The 13,604-nt window shown below is 37.7% G+C and overlaps 1 protein-coding gene across 1 annotated transcript in view; it reads left to right on the top strand.

Moving 5' to 3' along the window:
• Window positions 1-2,353: 2,353 nt before the first annotated feature.
• Window positions 2,354-13,604, top strand: part of TJP2 (tight junction protein 2) — a gene marked incomplete at both ends in the record, with an annotated part of 28,729 nt that continues 17,478 nt past the window's right edge. Inside the window, 7 exons of the mRNA XM_080638514.1 lie at window positions 2,354-2,425; window positions 6,344-6,397; window positions 8,362-8,486; window positions 9,996-10,098; window positions 10,793-11,366; window positions 12,986-13,089; window positions 13,240-13,393. Of these exons, the coding sequence (XP_080494640.1) occupies window positions 2,354-2,425; window positions 6,344-6,397; window positions 8,362-8,486; window positions 9,996-10,098; window positions 10,793-11,366; window positions 12,986-13,089; window positions 13,240-13,393 (1,186 nt within the window). The remainder of the gene's footprint in view (window positions 2,426-6,343; window positions 6,398-8,361; window positions 8,487-9,995; window positions 10,099-10,792; window positions 11,367-12,985; window positions 13,090-13,239; window positions 13,394-13,604) is intronic.

The raw sequence follows: 13,604 nt of genomic DNA, 5'->3' as shown, positions 1-13,604 counted from the left end.
GCTGGCTAAAAGTCTCACAATGGGAGAAGGTTGACCCCTGTTTTCCTATGGCAGGGGATATTGTAAGACTTCTGATTGATAAATACGGAGGAAATCACAAAATCACAGAATTGTTAGTGTTGGAAGAGACCTCTGGAGATCATCAAATCCAGCTCCCAGCCTGCATGTTTGCTTCTTCGCACAACACATTTCAGTGGAAAGGCTATTCAGCTTAAAGTCAAGAGGCCTGAATTATGCTCTTGGCTCTGCTGACAATTTTGGCACTGGGTATTCTTCAGAAAAGTGTAGTTTTGCTAACTGGAATAAAAATTCACAGTTGAAATAGCGCTGAGCACAGTGTCAAGTGATGACTGTGGGCGTTGTTGTCATGCCAGATTCAAACTGTTCCCAAAAGAAGTAAAACAAAAAAACACTGAATTATTGCCTAGTAAACAGTTCTCATTTGATGATTTTAGAAGTTTTTGTGCAACTGAAGAAGTAAAGTTTGGTCTTTGAATGCCTGGAATAGGCATATTGTACTTGCATAGCATTTGCTCATACTGTTGTAGATAGAATTTGCAAACTATACAAAGTGATCAGTGTAACTTCTAAGTGAAATATGATTAAGAGAAGTTTTTGATTATGTAATCTCTTTTGCATTAAACCATTCTCTGTTTCTGTGTAATGACATTCAACTCACTACATCTATGAGGAACAAATGATTAGAAATGTTATGCTGAATTTATATTTTCTTTAAATAGGTCTTTTTAGATAACACACATCTTTAGATTACTGCTTCTAAATGCATTTTGGAAAAAAAAAAATGTTTCTCACATGAACTGTAGTATCCTGGGTCTTCCATTTTCTCTGTCTTGAAAAGGGGGGTCACATTTCCCTCCTAGATCCTAAGCAAAGATCTGCTGTACCATACATGAATACTTCATGAAAGCACATCTACAGAGAGGAAGAGACCAAAATAGACAATGCTAGGTGTAAGACTTCTGACTAGCTTTTCTGCTGGGGAGACTATGCTGAGGTAAGGAAGCTGGTTCTTCACCTGAGTGGAAGGGTTGAACTGGATGATTTTTAAGATCTCTTCTAACCCAAACTATTCTATGATATGATATGTGCTCTGGAAGTGGGAAGCTTCAATCATAGGCTGGTGTTGGTGTGCTTTTCCTGGACCCCCTTGGTGCAGGCTGAACGGAGTTCACCCTTGGAAAGTTAGCACTGAAGGTGCAAGCCTGTGTTCATCCTAGTTCTTCTGGCTAGTGCAGAGGTGAGGTCACAGTCAAAACAGAGGATGTTATATTCAAGCTTGATTCTAAATGGAAAAACCTAAAAAAAAAAAAAAACTCAAAACAAACAAAAAACCCTGCACACACACAACCCCACCCCCCAAACTTCCACATTTTCCATTGTGTTCTGAATTCTTACTCTTCAGCAGTTAAATTTGTTCCACTAATGAAAAAGGCAATCTATGAATGGAGGTTTTGGTTAGTATTGTGTACTGATCTTGACGTGTGTTCCTATCTGTTCACAGCCTGTGAAACTTTGCATAAAGTCCAGGGGAAAAGTTCACTTAAGGCTTATTAAATTTCACAGCATTCATGCAGCACAGCTGGAACTGATAGCTTCACCTATTTTTCAATAAAGTAATCTGTCTGGCTGTGTGATTAGCTTGTCATTCTTACACATAACTTACTAAAAGTGTAAGGGCAGAGGGAGTGTCTCTTATTTGCAGCTATTGTTATTTTTATTCTCTTTCCCTTTTTGCTTGCTGGAGCGAAGTCCACAGTTCCACAAGTGTTTCATTTTACATGTGCAGTTGAAGGGGTTACTCAAATGTGTATGGTTATTTCTGCATAAGGACTTCCTGGACTCAGCAGTTAAATTAATAGGATTTGCTATTTGATAGAGGCTGCTAAACCACAGCGTTACTCAATATAATAGAGTCAAATGATAATTTTTACTATAAAATATTATAGCCAGCATATGAATTTTCAAATAATCTGCACTGTGCTTTTTAAGCCTTTTTTTCTCTAAAGTTTCAAGTAGGTTCCTGGCGGAGTGAACCCATATGTGCTTGGAAGAAGACTTAACTTGCTACATATCAATCTGTTTCTGACACTGATTTTTTTTTTAACAGAAGATTACAGTGTTGCTTTTTCCTGGGGTCTCTTAAAGTGAGAGTTAAACTCCCAGTAGATTTCCCTACTGTGGTTTTGATGTGTTTCTGTGTGAAACTGAGGGCAGGATTTGTTTGAGTATGTAGGCCACTATTGTATTAGAATTACATAACCGGGTTGAGTGGTGGAAACAGATGAAAAGACAGGGATGTACGGCGTCCCCTCACAGATTATATCCTGCAACAATGAAGACAGCTCAAGCTCTGCAGAGAATGTGGTCACATGCAGTCAAAAAGTTGGGGATTTTGAAAGGGCACGTGAGTTGCTTTTTGTTGCATCTTGCTCCAGGTCTTCTCCCTCTCCCCCTCGTAAACCTCTCTCTTCTCCAACTCACTTTTATAGTCAGATAACTGTTGTGGCAAGTCTTCTGGTTTTGTTCTTTTTTCAGTGTGAATGAAGTTGTCTTTGGTGATCTGTGGTAGCAAGTAATTGCATAAATCTCTGAGGACTCTCAGTGAGAGTTGCAACAGCTGCCTGTTCATAGCACACAGATGATTTTAGCACTTTGACTAGTTTCCTGCTAAAAATTCTGTTAAGCAGTCTATTTTGGGTATGTAGAAAGCACCTGTCATTTTGGTATATGAGCATTAGGCAGATTTAAGTAAATCCTGACTACAGTGTTCTAATTAGAAATAGACTGACTTTAGTCACTAATGAATTTTGACTAGCTAATTCCAGTAATTTGCATTTACTGCAGGTAGCTTGGTATCTGTGTGAAACCTGGGTAGACTTGGAAAACAGTTACTAGTACCAACTGGAGGGGGGGTTCATAACCATTTTTGCCTGCCTTTCTCTCTCTAGTGTTTTGGTATGCAGTCTCGCAGTGAAATTGTGATCCTATAAAGGGATGCACAGGCTGCTCAGCACCCCTTTGTGTTTCCTTACAGGTGAAGTATGAAGAAATTGGCAAGGTGATGGAGGCTTTTTGTGGCCCATCACTTGATGCATTCAGATGAGAGTCGTATTATTAGATGTGAAATACAGAAATATTGTGATTCTGTTGAAGACTTAAACCTTAGCTATGATTGAGTCCTCAACTGATGATTTGTAACATTTGTAATTTCTTCCTCCCTCTCAATCTTCTCCATTAATCTGTCAGTATGGGTTAGCATTGTGGCAATGGCAAGCAGAAGTACATTTTATAATGTTAAAGAGATTATTGCTTAGAGATTTAAGGGAGTACAGAGGCGTTTTCTGCCTTATGGGCTTGCAAGGTGACCATTTAGTTCTCTGAACTATGTTACAGCGCCTGCATAGCTTTATCAGTATGGCAGAACTAGTGGTGTTGTCTTGGTAATTCTGTTGCACAAAATCAGCTTTGCAAGTACGTTGTGTACTTCCCTTCACTAATACAGCATACAGCAAATGGGAGTGTTTCCCAAGGAGCAGTTTCTGAAAATGTGTTAGTTTAACAATCCCTTATGAATTTAAAAGTGAATTAATTAATTAACTTTAGTTTAATGGTCTGTAACAGTTTCAAGCTAAAAATAAACCCCAGAAATTTACACCTAAAGTGTCTGAGGTAGTCACTAAGGAACTTTTTCTAGGCACAGATGAGATGAAACTACAGGCTCAACATCTTGCAAAATCTTAATTGTACTGCCTGTAGAGAGTAATTTCTTTTACTGCTTATTTTTCTACTAGATACCAAGAGACTTATTTGTCTGAGCAGAATAAGCCTGTTAGTTTATGATGCTTTGACTTACTACATGATGCATCTCTCAAATTGTGCAGAAGGTATTACTTGTGCCACTTCTCATGGCAGGCCTAGTTTTCTGGAAGGAAAATTTCTGTGAACTTACCTGTTTCATACCCTTAAAACTGTCTCTAACATTTTTACTGTGCTTTTCTCAGTCCTTTTTCTGCAGTATTGACTACAGCAGTATTGACTACTTGTTCACTGCAGTATTGTACTGAACAAGTGGTCATTTCTCAGGCCTTCTGCCAGTAAGTAGTGTATTGAAAGACCTGATGGTAGAGTTCCTGGAAGAGTAAGGCAACTATGCTGCTCTTTGTCCCCACAGGTAGTAAGCTCTGGTCGATTGCATCCTGCCTGCCTTGCTATTTTGTCTGCACAGGGCTGGGAGGTAGTGTTGGTAAGAACTGTATACAGTGCAAACTGAATATAAGTGATGTTCTTCTTACACATGTAAGTTTTTGAGGCTTTTATGCAGTGAGAAGATTTTCCATCTCCCCTGCTTCTACAAAATTTGATCCCACCTGCTTGTCCTTCAGATTATACCCATCATTTGATGCTGTCTTTCATTTCTAAAACTTTCTTCAATTAAGTCAACTGGAATTTAAAAAGGCACTGAGGCCCTTCTTTAGCACAGACTGGTTTTCTGCAGAGCTTAAATATATCATATAGAACAGCAGGATAGTGATGGTGGAGCTAAGGGTCACTAGTAAGTAAACTGTTTACACGTTTTCGTACAAGCCAGACAAGCAAGCCTAGTCACTTCTATTTATGGCAGCATAACAGCGGCTCAGAAAAAGCACCTAGTTAAGGAGAAAATTTTTACTTTTGGAAAGTTCTTTCTGCAAGGGAATATATTTAGTGTGACAGTTCAATGTCAGCAAGTTGAAGGGTTAGACATGTCAACTGGTTAAATGGGAATATCGGATAAAATAACTTCACCATGTGCTTCAGCAGAGTAATTCCCTGACCTGAGACATACTAATATAATAATAACACTAACAATTATAAATGTGACTCATTCTTGTCTGGTCTAGACTAGCAGAAATTTAGAAATACTTCTGTTATTTCTAATACAAGCCATCCTCTGCTCCAGCTATTTTTAATGAATTGTAATAAGATCCAGAAGGTTCTGGAAACTGGAGAGCATTGTGCATTTTCTGAGAGAACAGTGGAAATTTAGCACAGTTCAGTGTTATAAAATTCCTGAAGAATGCTGAGTATCTTGCATATTCCCTCAGAAATTCTGACCAGGACTTGTGTTTTAAGTTTGTTTTTTAATACAGTGAATGTGCAATGGAAAATGTAAACCTAGTTCCTCTTTGAAGTGCTCAGAATCCACAGAAGAATACACCATAGGGTTCTTTGCATTCCAGTGACAATGACCATTGCTTGCTAAACTGTTGTGTACTTCCGGAAGACTTTTTCTCTGGAAATTGGTGGGCGTGCTTTAAAGTACAGGCATACCCTTCTTGTGCCACTTCTCTGTCTATTGTTTTGGAGTTTAGTTGCCAGTAATTCCTTTAATGCCTTTAAAAAGACCATTTAAGTCAAAACTGAGCTTCTGTCTGAACTTCAGTTTTCTAAGCAAATTCTTAACAAATTTCTGAAAGAGATCACCACTTTTGGCAGTAAAAACAGATAAACCTATAGCTTGAATGTGTGCATGTATGTACTCGTGCAATTTCTGGATTTTTTTTCTGCAATGGATGCTTTGGATTTTGAAATGTTTGCGTTGCATCAAACATCGTGGCTCATTTTTCTTCTCATTTTAAAGGCACTGAAGAGGTTGGCTGTATACTATATGATGCATCACAATATGATTATTCTGTATTATATTTTAAGCTGTGATGTTGGAAAGATTTCAGGTTATATCAGATAAACTGATGAGTTCAAGATCAGTTTTAACTGGAAATGTGGAGAAGAATGTTTCTGAGAAGTGTCACAAAACTGAATATGGCAGTGCTATGTAGTGACGCACCGTGCATTCCTGTAGAATTTAATTTTTCAAGTGGAACCTAAATACTCGGTTATGTAATTCATAGTGGATGAGCATTTTGTTAAATCCACATAAAAAAGAAGCAAAAGATTTGAAGGCTAGTTCATTTTGAAAGCTTCACTTTCAACTGCTAAACTTACTGCATACTGGAGTGGAGAGTATTTTGTGTGTTATTTGAAGTGGGGCTGTATAATGCCAGTATGATCTGAATTAAATGCTTTTGCTAAATAAGACTTTTACAGAAAATTGGAATGAGCTGTTAAATAGGAGAAATGTGAAGGGATTCTACCACCCTGGACCTATTAATATTTTTAAAAGAAAATTCATAATTAATTGAAATACATACATTTCATACTAACTCTACAAAATTATCAGAGTATGCATATTATTTTTATACCTATGTTTTAATAGGATATTTCACATTTTAATTGAGATAGTTGTATGCTTTGTGTTTTACTAATTGGTTTCTGTGTGTAACAGGCCCCAGGCATGGAAGAGCTGATATGGGAACAGTACACTGTGACCTTACAAAAGGTGAGTGAGTGCCTGTTATATTTTTAGTTTACAAATGTTCAAGCCCTGGTTTACTCTTAAGTGTATTTTATGATAGATTATTAGCATATCTTAGTCTGGAATAGGATTAATTCATTGTCCAGATCAGGTATGTTTTCCATATTCAAGGTTAATTGCCAGTTAGTTACTCATACAATAGTGTGACTCTTTAATGTTAAGAGTAAATTAAATTAACAAATTAAGTGCTAATATATTTGATGATGTTTGGTCTTTGTCATGTCAATGTAATGTACCACATGCCAGCCATGTAATGGATGGTTCTGTCAAGCAGTTGTAGTTAATGTCCAAGCTTATAATAATAACTGGACATGTTTGCACTGCTTTTATTTTTTATATACTTTAATACCTACCAATGTAGAATCTAGCAGAAAACTACTGTCATCAAATTCTAAAGTGTGTGGGCTACAGATGTCACTTTTAGCAATTTTTCTGAGAAAAGAGGAACCATCTCATTATATAGAGTGCTTCTAAGTTAAAGTAGACCACTTGTTTACAATGGCTAGGCTGCCACACAGTGGTACAGGATATACCGTTTGATGGTGGTGGTCTTCTCAACTGTTCTGATGATTTGAGTTCAGTAAGTAACCTCTACTCTGCTCTTTACATCTTTTCACATGTTCTGCAATGAACTCAACTTGGATGACCTAGGGTAAAATAGTGATCTTTCTTGTTTTATGTGCTGAATTGTTGAGAAAGAATTGTTTTTTAGGTTACAGGGGTAGACAGAAGAAACATTGCAGAACCAGACCTTAGTTCCTGTAATGTCCAAGTTTTCAGATCTTGAATATTGTGTAAATGAGCATTACTTCTTTGCCTTAGAGACAGGCTTAAACTACTGAAGTGGCAAAGACTATTGGACTTGGTGCCTCAGCCACTACCATTGAATTTTACTGTTATTTTGAATCTGTATTGTTTTGGCTCAAAGCATCAAGCTGCTTCCTGTAAAACAAAGGTGTGGTAAGTGAAGTGCTGTTTAAAATTCCTCAAAGAAATAACCAATTAATATTGACATTAGTGAAATGTGAGCTGGCGTCTAATAAACTGCACACTAAATGTGAGTTAGGAGAAAAGCACCCCTTTATTTTGGTGTATTACTTTGGCACTATGTTAAAACATTTTGTTAAATGCAGCATAATTTGTATGCTATAGTGATAGGAGGTATATGTTAAATAGCTGATAAACATAAACTTTTGTGTTTAACAAAATGTATGGTTTTACACACACCTTGTCTGCAGTTCAGTTATGCTAGGAGTTCTCAGGTCTAGTGTTACAGATGTGCTTCCTTCAGACCCTATTGTTTTTCCCTGATTCTGTGAATGATTTTATGAATGCCATCTTAGGGCTTCTATGGATCTGGTATTTCTATGACTGTAAATTTGGCATAAATTACGTATTTAAAATAGTTGATTGTGAGAAAGGATAATTATAGAGAATTTACAAGTTCACTGATTGCTTTATGTAATCAGCCCTGATCTTGTTTAGTCTGGTCAAAGAGTAAGTAATTATTACAAACTAAATAGCAATATTGATAAAGATGAGATCCTGGAAGAGCTGTTACAATTTTCCAAGCATCACAAACTAAATAGATTTGTCTGACAATAAATTTGATATGAATAACTAGTGCGATGGTGGAAAAAAATGCGGGCTAAGTTAGTGAGTCCTTTGCTTAATTACTATCACAAAGCTATAGACTGATGTTTTGGAACATGGGAACATATTGTCTTGTTACATGGATCTGTAAATACATTCTTTTTTTAAGTCTAGAGGTGCTGTGTATTTCTGCAACTCTCTGCACACAACTATCGTATTTTAAATAATGTCAAGGTAGGGTGCAATTACAGGAACATTCATGTTACTCTTATTTCTCCTTATCAAAATACGTATGGATGGAGCTGATTTTTGTTGTGTTTGATTTTGTTGTAAAGGATTCAAAACGAGGATTTGGGATTGCAGTTTCTGGCGGCAGAGATAACCCTCTTTTTGAAAACGGTGAAACATCAATAGTCATTTCAGATGTCCTCCCAGGTGGTCCAGCAGATGGATTACTTCAGTAAGCAATTTCTTTGGTTTATAGCAGTGACCCCTACACAACACCACTATCATCCATCCTGTTCCATAATTACCTGTATTTGGCAATAAAGTAATGTCCGCAAATTATGTAAGATACTAGGTAAATTGATGGTAAGGTAATACCAGGCAATTTGGGCATATTCAGACAAAATACGTTCTGAAGAAAACTGAATGCAAAGCCATTCCTCCAGCAAACCAAGGAATATAGATCTAACCTTCAGAGTGAAGAGGGTGTTAAAAGCCTGCAATCCTTTCTAAGGTTGAGTGAACATACAGAGATGGGAGCTCTTGAGGTAGTGTTACAATATTTGATACCATCTTTGAGCTGCAAAGAGAACTATTTTAGCTCTCACATAAAGCACAGATGAAACTGATACTGGAATAAAGCATGCTGTTCTGGCATATTCATTCAGTAAAAGGAGTTGGAAAGGTATGAAAAGATGCACAAAAATCATTCAGGAATTGGAGAAGGTGCCTGATAAAGAAAGGCTTAAAGAATGTAATCTTATTTAAAAAGATGATTGTGATGTGACTTGATAACAATGAAAATAAAATAATGAGTACTAAAGATTTCTTTTATTTAGCATAAAACAGTACAGTAATCAGGAGTTGGTTAAGCTAATGGTCTGACTGTAAGGTTAGTAACTGTGTAGTCACCAGAATAAACTAACACAAGGAGTGGTAGATTTTTTTGTTGTCTTTTTTTTTCGTCTTCTTCATTTCTTGTGCTGAAATGCCTTTCTGGAAGAAAATGTTTTTTCAATTAATCATTCGTTATGGGGCTGTCTCCTGGGGGTGACTGAGTTAAGTCTTAATGGTCTATTTGACATGCAGGAGGTCTGAATTGCCCAGTTAGTAATCTCTTTTGGCCTACGTTTTAGGGCATGGAGGACTTTTTGTGGGTTATAGTGTCATTGTTCCTCCCCTCTCCTCCTTTCTCCTTCACCAGTCACCTTTCTTCAGAGTAGATGCGACCTGAATACCAGTCTTTCAGAAAAGTGTACTGGAGTGATACTTGTCGGGATTCGTCTGAATGATGCTATGGCTGCAGCAGTTTGAAGCTCTCTTGAAATTCTTATGTTGATATGAAAAAAGAAACCCCAAACCCCTAGCACTAGATGTGAAAGACAAGGAGTTCTGAAAAAGCTAAAAAAAAAAAAAGTTTTAATGGCCATCACGATACTTTTAAAAGAAAATCTTTTTTGACATTATGGCAAGGTACTTAAGATGGGCATAGTACATGTACAAAGATAAACACTGCTTCCCAAAGTCTAGCTTCTAAACATACTAAAAGCTTCTTCTAGTATTCAGGTATTGTAATGCTTGTATAACAAACACAGTTTTAAAACAAAACTCCCTATTAAAGTGAACGAAATCTAAAGGTTCCCCTGGAAGAAAAATAGATTGTTACAGTTTTAATGAAGACTCAAATACTTTTGTTTGGTTTTTTTTTCTTATTCTCTTGTTTTTTGCCTCCTTCCTGTTCCAGAGAAAATGACCGGGTGGTCATAGTTAATGGGACCCCAATGGAAAACGTTCCACATTCTTTCGCAGTTCAGCAGCTTAGGAAAAGTGGAAAAGTTGCCACCATTGTAAGTAAATTACGGATATGTTCAATTTACATTGGTATGTACCTGTGTAAGATTTTGGTTTTCTTCTATGAAGTGTACTGTAAGTGCATAAAGCAAAGCAAGCCTTTGCCCAGTATAGTGTAGACAGTAAATCTACCAAAGCAAAGACATAGCTTCTACAAGTGAAACAAGTGGAAATTAAACAGCATCACGAAGTTATTCTGTTGAAATATGTATATCCTCAATCTTCAATTTTAGTGAGTAGTGAGTGGTAGTTAGAAAAAACAAGTTATGTGAGGCAATTGATACCCTGCATAACAGACCTTATCCAAGAATTTGCTGTCCAGATTGGCTTTCATTAGTTGAGAGGCATCTACAGCTCTCTGTTATGGGGGCTTGTCACATTTTTTACAAGTCATCTAGAAAAAGAAAATAAGTATTTATTACTGATACTCTTGCAGAGGTAAAAGTATGTGGTTGCTGATCTGATTTTTTTTTTTTTAAATTCTTCTACTATTCTTTATCCGCCCAGTTAATAAGTATTCCGTACGCACATCTATATAATCTAATTTACTACTTGTTCTGTAGGTAGAACATTGTTCTCACCCTCCCATCTACCCCCATTTGAAGTGTGAAGGATATTCATCTGTTGAATTTCACATTCGGACCATAAGAGGTTTTTTTTTGGCTGTTTGTTCTGTATTGCACTGAACAGGTCGTGAAGAGACCAAGGAAAGTGCAGGCTGCTGCGTTGAAGAGATGCCCCTCCGTTGATTACGAGGACAGAGCTTTAGATGTAATGGATGACCATGCAGAATTCGATGGCAAAAGTGCTCGAAGTGGCTACAGTGACAGAAGTTGGCATAGTGGTAACGGAGGGCGCAGCCAAAGCTGGGGAAACAGGCTGGATCAGAGCTATCGAGATGAACAAGACAGAGGGCGTAACCAAAGCAGAGACCACGATAGGGAATGCAGCTACAGTCGAAGTCGTGGCAGGAGCATTGACAGGAGCTTGGATCAAGATTATAGAAGAGATCGGAGCAGGGGAAGGAGCATTGACAGGGATGGTGGCTATGAACGGGACTACAGAGGAGACTACAGCCCACCCAGCTGTAGTCATGGATCTCAACCTGATCCTAGATATGAGAGGGAAGTGAGGAGTCAAAGTAGGGACAGGCTTCGTTCCCGAAGTCCTTCTCCTGAAATACACCGCCAGCATGAGTACCTAGGACCACAGGATCAGAACGGACCAATCAGCGTTCTCTTAACTAAAGGCAGACACAATGAAGGTATAGTAGGGGAAGAGAGAAACTGTCTTGTAATACAACATATTACTTTTGTCAGGGAGGGAAAGGAGCTGAATATTCTCTGCTTTTGTTGAGTTTTCAGACTGACTGCTTAAGTTGTTCTTTTATTTTCTGTGGCTGGTTTGGGGTGCTTTTTCCCTCAGCACCTTGAACTTTACCTTTGAACAAAGAACTGTTCACCCACGTCATTTCAGTCCTTTCAAGCCACTGTGTCCTTTTGTTTTCCATTATCTCTGCCCTGTTCTTCTGGTTCCGGTGGGAAACATGGATCTGATCATGATTCAGATTACAGTTGGCACATGTATAAAGGGGCCAGCTACAATGGGTGAAGAGTAGGATCTGCCTTCAATAGTGCACTTCTGTCCTTCAGTGTAATTAAATTAGTTCCAAGGATTGCTGAGTTGTTTGGTTCTCATACTTCAGGATGTAGTTAAAGAATACTGAAATAGCAACAGCTGAAACAGCCTTTCCTTGCTGAGTATTACAGTGTGTAAATGAAAGCCAAAAGGCTAATCTTTTATTTGATGTGAAATACTCTTCTGCTATAAAGTGTATCTGAGATTAGGTTGTATGTCTTTTCTGTTTTGGCGGTTCTCTTGGGTTTTGGTTTTGTTGGGTTTTTTTGGGGGTGGGGTGAGTTGGTTGTTGGTTTTGATTTTGTTGGGGCTTTTTTTGGCAGGAGAGAGTGTGTTGGTTTGTGGAAGTTTTGTGGATGTTTTTCTTATTTTTCAAATCTGTTATGATTTGTGAGAATTTTTTGCTCACATAATCTTTGCACGCAAGAGCTAACCTTTTTCTTCATGGACTCTGGCAAGGATCCCTTTCCCTCCTTCCTCTTCTTTCCCTGCATATAATGTTTCTGCTTTCAAAGATAATGCAGATAGGTATACAAATAAGGAGAAATTTAAGGTGTCTTTGTGAAGTTTTATATGTACGTAGTAATTCCATAATATTTTCTGCCATTCGTATGGATACTCTGAAGAATCAGTCAAATGTGATTTTTATTTTTCTTTTTTTTTTTTTTTTAAGCAGGTAAGTGTTTCTTTCCTTTTCTGTTGTTTAGGATGTATGTGCTTTAAGACTGTTGCCTTTATTTTTAAATAGTAAGTATACTGATCCAAGTAACTTGGACCAAAGAGAATAAAGGGGGCATGGAATGCCCTCTGCTTGAAACAACGGAAACACTTACTGGGCTACAGATAGGACAGGTCAGCATGCAATAGCTGGTTTAAAAAAAACCAACAAACCGCTCCTCTAATAGCACTTTTTGACCCTTTTCCTTCTCTACACCATGCAAAATATGATAGAGAGAATCTAGTCCAGCATGTTAATAAGCACCTCCAGAACAAAGGCATTGTATTGCTGTTGAAGGTACAGACTAATCACCCATCTGTGATTGGTTTAGGACTGCTGTTTGTTCTCAGTATAATGACAGCACTGAGAAAGAAGAGTTAGCCTAGGGTTAAGTGGGTTTACTAGGTCTGCATTTTTTTTTATTTTCTCATGGTCTAATGGGGTGTGCTGCATATACACTATAGTCTTAAAAAAAATGCATCCTCACTCATCTTCTAAAATACAGTGGATTATTTCCTTGATTCCAGAATATGGTCTCCGACTTGGAAGTCAGATCTTCATAAAAGAAATGACCTGTACTGGCTTAGCGACCAAAGATGGCAACCTTCATGAAGGGGATATCATTCTCAAGGTCTGTTCTGGTGTTTACTGTTTAGCAGGCACTTGTTATAGTTGTTACTTTGGAGTAAGTCATGTTATAGTTAAGTTCACTACTAAACTTGAGCACAGTATGGACTTGTTTGTTTACTTGTTCATGTTATTGTTGCCTTTTTACGTCCAGATCAATGGTACAGTGACAGAGAACATGTCTTTAGCTGATGCCCGAAAATTGATTGAAAAGTCACGAGGAAAACTTCAGCTGGTTGTCCTCAGGGACAGAAAGCAGACACTGCTCAACATTCCTTCACTGAACGACAGTGACTCAGAAATGGATGGTGAGGTCAAATGTGGATAAAAAGTTCTGAACTCTATGCAGAGTGGAACTAGGTTCTTAATAAATATAACTAAACACAAAGAAACCTAAGTAATGGTCAATTAAGCATTAAGCTCACTTCCTTTAAGTGAAAGAAAAAATTTGTAGTAATCACATGATTATATTTTGGGCAGGGGCATATAGAAGCAGCGTTGTTGGCCTAGCAAAGTCAG

This window comes from Psittacula echo (assembly GCF_963264785.1).
Source record: "Psittacula echo genome assembly, chromosome: Z".
NCBI lineage: Eukaryota > Metazoa > Chordata > Aves > Psittaciformes > Psittacidae > Psittacula > Psittacula echo.
Note: the sequence above shows the minus strand (reverse complement) of the source record. Positions and strands in the feature narration are given on the sequence as shown.